This window comes from Eimeria acervulina, genomic scaffold (assembly GCF_000499425.1).
Source record: "Eimeria acervulina Houghton genomic scaffold, Eah_scaff724, whole genome shotgun sequence".
Lineage (NCBI taxonomy): Eukaryota > Apicomplexa > Conoidasida > Eucoccidiorida > Eimeriidae > Eimeria > Eimeria acervulina.
In genome coordinates, this window is record NW_013547178.1 from 1899 (window position 1) to 7500 (window position 5602).

General features: G+C 45.2%; 1 protein-coding gene across 1 annotated transcript in view; it reads right to left on the reverse strand.

Annotated features, from left to right (window-relative positions):
- Nucleotides 1-4296: 4296 nt before the first annotated feature.
- EAH_00047360 (adaptor complexes medium subunit domain containing protein, putative) overlaps nt 4297-5602 on the reverse strand; it is a gene marked incomplete at both ends in the record, with an annotated part of 1938 nt that continues 632 nt past the window's right edge. Inside the window, 3 exons of the mRNA XM_013391471.1 lie at nt 4297-4451; nt 5016-5121; nt 5347-5577. Of these exons, the coding sequence (XP_013246925.1) occupies nt 4297-4451; nt 5016-5121; nt 5347-5577 (492 nt within the window). The remainder of the gene's footprint in view (nt 4452-5015; nt 5122-5346; nt 5578-5602) is intronic.

The window sequence follows — 5602 nt, forward strand, 5'->3', positions numbered from 1 at the left end:
AAGTCGCAGACAGCGGGAATGACCCAAAGAGCTGCTGCTGCTGCTGTTGCTGCTGCTGCTGCTGCTGCTGTGGGGCCCCACAGGAGGACGACGCTGACGATGAAGATGCAGACAACTGAACAGCAGCCAAAGAAGCAGAAAAGCTGCTTCCAAACAGAACAAAAAAAAAACAACAAACCCTAAACCCTAAACCCTAAACCCTAAAGCGGAGACAGGAACCTCTATACGGTCCTGCAGACTGCTATAATAGGGGCCCCCACCTAACCTACTGGGCCCCTACAGGGGCCCCCAGTACCCCTAGGGGGCCCCCCGTACCCCTAGGGGCCCCCCAACACCCCTAATGGGCCTCCAGTACCCGTAGGGGGCCCCCAGTACCTGTAGGGGGCCCCCAGTACCCGTAGGGGGCACAAGGGGCCCCTACAGGGGCCCCCAGTACCTGTAGGGGGCCCCCATTACCCCTAGGGGGCCCCCAGCGAGCCTGAGGGGCCCCAGTAGCAATAATAAGGGGTAGTAAACATGTTTAGGGGGCCCCCCAGCAAGCGTGGGGGGCCCCCAGTACCCATTAGGGGCCCCCAAGTCGATGTAGGGGCCCCTGAGAATCCTAAAAGGGTTAAGCAGTCTCCGTTTAGTATTTTTTGGGTTATTAATTGTTAAGACGAAATTCAAATTCCCCTAAGAGAGAAAAAAGCAAAAAAAAAAATAAATAAAAGGTGCCTATACACCCCAAGAAAAGAAACAAAGATGCTCTCCCTAACACATACTTATTTATTATTATTATTATTATTATTATTATTATTTTATTTTATTTTATTATTATTATGTCTGTTATTATTCTTGCTTATCCTCGTACTATGAGTGTATATTATATTTAATCTATTAGAAATGTAATTAGTAGTAAATAAAACATATTTATATTACTCTTTATTTTATTTTATAAACATAAAAGCTTTATATTTATTTTATTCTGTACACAAAAATATAAATAAATATATATACATCTACATATATATATATATATCTGTACATATATATATATATATAACAGTTTTATATTTATATTTATATTTATTTTATTCTACAAACATTAAAGTGATGCTCCTGCGACCCCAAGACAGCAGATGGAGACAACAAAAAATAAACACAAGACAAAAGGAGACACATGCCTTTAAAGACAAACAATAAAAAATAAAACACAAGTAAATAATAATAATAATAATAAATAATAATTATGATAAACAAATTAGTAATAGTAATACACAAATAAATAAATAAACAATCATAATAGAAGATAAAAATAAATAATAATCAAGGAGACAATAACAAGCAAATAAACAAATAAGTAATAGAATAAAACAAACTAAAAAGATAATAACAATAAAATAAATTAAAATAATAAAATAAACAAATAAACAGCAGCAAACAATACTAACCTGCTACAGTGCCGCAGCGGCAGCCCTTGTATGGCTGAGCAGCAACACCAGATACGTCTAGAGACTCCAGCTGCAGCAGCAGCAGCAGCAGCAGTAGCACAAGCAGCAGCAGCATCAGCAGCATGAAGAAGCAGCAGCAGCATAAGCATCAACAGCACAAGCAGCAGCAGCATCAGCAGCACAAACAGCAGCAGCAACACAAGCACAAGCAACAACAGCAACACAAGCACAAGCAGCAGCACAAGCAGCAATATCAGCAGCACAAGCAGCAATATCAGCAGCACAGGCAGCAGCAACAGCGCAAGCAACAGCAGGAGGACGCCACACTGTAGGTTAGCGACAGCAGCAGAGTGTGCAAATGGCTGGGGTGTATAGGGAGGTATAATTTGAGGTGTATAGGCAGCTAACAGCAGCAGCAAATATCTTACTTTTAATCCAGAAGGCACCCAATTCTTTACAAGAAAATTAACTTGTGCAACCAACCTGCATGTACACCCCAGCAAAAGGAGACAGTTGAGAAGACAGAAGAAAAGGAGACAGATTTATAAATTAAAACCTAATAAACAACAAATAAAAATAATAATAAACAACTATTGACTGCATATACACCTCGTCTCCTGCGGGGAAGTGATGTCTTCTCGCTGTCCTTCATCTGCGTTTAGGCTAACCTGCAAAAGAAATAAAACAGAGACAAAAGGAGACAAATAGAGACAAAAGGAGACAAAAGGAGACAAATAGAGACAAATAGAGATAGATAGAGGAGACAAATAGAGATAGAGGAGACAAAAAGAGACAAAAACAAACAAAAAGGAGACAAAACAGAGACAAACAGAGACAAATAGAGACAAATAGAGACAAAAGGAGACAAATAGAGACAAATAAAGGCATAAGGGAGACACACAGAGACATAAAGGAGACAAAAGGAGACATAAAGGAGACAAAAGGAGATAGAGGAGACAAACAGAGATAGAGGGGACAAAAAGAGATAGAGGAGATATAAAGAGACAAAAACAAACAAAAAAGAGACAAAAAGGAGACAAAAAGAGACAAATGGAGACAGTCAAGATGAATGGAGACAAACAGACACAAACAGAAACAGAAAACAAACGAAAAGAGACAATGCATGCATGCACAATGCATGCATGCATGCATGTGTGGGGTTGTTGTTTGAATGACTTACTGTGCCTTCTGCAGTTACTGGAGGAGAGTCAAACGGCAGCAGCGGCACCTCCCATACAATCCGCTGCAGCAGCAGCAGCAGCACAAGCAGCAGCAGCAGCAGCAGCAGCAGCAGCAGCAGCAGCAATACCAGTAGCTTGCAAGGCAGAATTCTCTGTCTGGGGGGCAGAGAGACAAAACGCCAGCACTGCGAAAGCGAGACAACCTAAACAATCAAAAGGAGACAAAAATAAACAAGAAGGAGACAAAAATAATTAAAAAGGAGACAAAAATAATTAAAAAGGAGACAAAAATAATCAAAAGGAGACAAAAATAAACAAAAAGGAGACAAATATAATTAAAAATAATTAAAAAGGAGACAAAAATAATTAAAAAGGAGACAACCAGACAAAAAAAGAATTAAAAGGAGACAATAAATAAATAAACAAATAAATAAAATAAAATAAACAGATAAATAAATAAATAAATAAATAAATAAATAAATAAATAAATAAGAGACAAACGAGAAAAAAGAATTAGGAGACAAAAAATAAAATAAATAACAAAAAGAGAGAAAAGAAAGACTTCAAAGGAGACAATAAATAAATGAAAAGGAGACAGAAAAGAATAATTAAATAAATAAAAAATAAAATAGAGACAAAAAGAATAACAATAAATAAAAATAAAACAAACAAAGACAGAAAAATAAGAGAGGAGACAGAAGGAGACAAACACCTGACGGAAGGGTGAAACGCCGCGTGCTGCAGCAGTTCAGGCTGTCGCAGCGAGAGACACAACTCAGGGATGCCGCTAAGCTGAGACAGCAGCAGCAGCAGCAACAGCAGCAGCAGCAGCAATTGATAAATTGAACCCGCAGCAGCAGCAGCAAGCTGAAGCAGCAAACTGAAGCAGCACGCTGAAGCAGCAAGGTGCAGCACCAGCAGCACCATCAGCAAGATGCAGCAGCAGTAGCAACGAGCTGCAACAATGCAGCAGCAGCACCAGTGGCAGCAGCAGTAGCAGCAGCACTAGCAGCAGCAAGAGTAGTAGCAGCACCAGCAGCAGCAGCAGCAGCAGCACTAGCAGCAGCAGCAGCAGCATTAGCAGCAGCAGCAGCAGTAGCCGACCCTGCAGTTGACCATAATTTGCCCCGCAATTGAGGAGTTGAGGATCTGTCCGTTGCTGCAGCACAAACGCATGCAGCAGCAGCAGCAGCATCAGCAAAAGATTCTTAAAAGGCCCATGAGCAGCAACGGCAGCTGCTGCTAAACAGCGAGAAAACTACAGCCGCAGAAGCAGCAGTAGCAGCACAAGCAGCAGCAGCAGCTGCACCACCACCACCAGCAGAAGCAACACGATCACTACCACCAGCAGCAGCAGCAGCACCAGTAGCAGCTGCAGCAGCAGCAGCAGCAGCAGCACGAGCAGCAGCAGCGGGAGCACCAACACCACTACCACTAGCATCAGCAGCACGAGCAGCAGCAGCACGAGCAGCAACAGCACTACCACTAGCATCACCAGCACGAGCAGCAGCAGCACGAGCAGCAGCAGCACGAGCATCACCCGCACGAGCAGCAGCAGCACGAGCAGCAGCAGCACGAGCAGCAGCAGCACGTGCAGCAGCAGCACGAACAGCAGCAGCACGAACAGCAGCAGCACGAACAGCAGCAGCAGCAGCAGCAGGAGCAGCAGGAGGAGGATGAGCAGCCTACCTGTCTACAAGAGCCTGAATTCTTTCGATGAGGTCAACGTACACCTCATTTGAAGTATAATTTACTGCTCCCCGCCGCCACCAGCAGTCAGAGCCGCTGCCGCTCAAACCGCTTCCTTCACCGTAGCCGCTACCGCTGCCAAGCCCAGCACCTGCACAGCAGCAGCAGCAGCAGCAGCAGCAGCAGCAGCAGGAATAGTAAGAAGAGCAGCAGCAGGAATAGTAAGAAGAGCAGCAGCAGGAATAGTAAGAAGAGCAGCAGCAGGAATAGTGAGAGCAAAAACAGCAAGAGCAACAGCAGGAGTAGCAGCAGTAGCAGCAGCAAGAGCAGCAGAAGGAGTAGTAAGAGCAGCAGCAAGAGCAGCAAGCCCAGCAGAAGGAGTAGTAAGAGCAGCAACAGGAGTAGCAGCAGTAGCAGCAGGAAAAAGTGAAGCAGCAGCGGATGCAGCAGAGGAGAAGCAAAGAAAAAAGCAGCAGCAGCAACAAAAGCAGAACAAGTAGCAGCAGCAGAAGCAGTAGCAGCAGCAGAAGCAGGAATAGCATCGGGAGGGACGCAGCAGCAGATGCAGCGAGAAAAAAACAGCAGCACCAGAAAACAAACAAACAACTCAGCAGAATCATGTGGGGTGCAAGGGATGCTGCTGCTGCTGTTGTTGCTGCTGCTGCTGCTTTTGCTGCTGCTGCTGCAGCAGCAGCACTGGAAGAGGCAGCGTTACCTGCAGTTAGCTCTGGAGTTGTCTGTGCAGCAGTTTGCTGCTGCTGCTGCTGCCCCACACCAATCGAAGCAGCTAATGAAGTCAACACGCGAGAAGACCCTTGAACCTAAACAGCAGCAGCAGCAGCAACAACAGCAGCAACAGCAGCAGCAATAGTAGCAGACGCAGCCTCCAGCAAGGCAGCAAACTGCAGCAGCAAGCACATCACCACCATCAACAGCAGCAGCAACAGCAGCAGCAGCAACAGCAGCAAACCCAGCAGCAAAACTAGCACCAGCAGCAGCAGCAGCAGCAACAGCAGCAGCAGCAACAGCAGCAGGAGGGAGCTGACTAGCTGCATGGCCTTGGCAACAACAGAGGAAGGCTGCAGCAGCAGCTGCAGCAGATTTTCTTCTAAGATATACGGATAACCCCAGTCTACAGCAATATCAATTAATAAATAGACGACGCTGAAATTGCTGCGAAGGGCCTCTTCTGTAAGGACATCTCCGCTGCTGCAGCAGCAGCGACATATCTGCTCGTACAGCTGCTGCAGCATCTCTAGCAGCAACAGGGGCTCCGCCTGCAACACCACACAACAGCAGCAG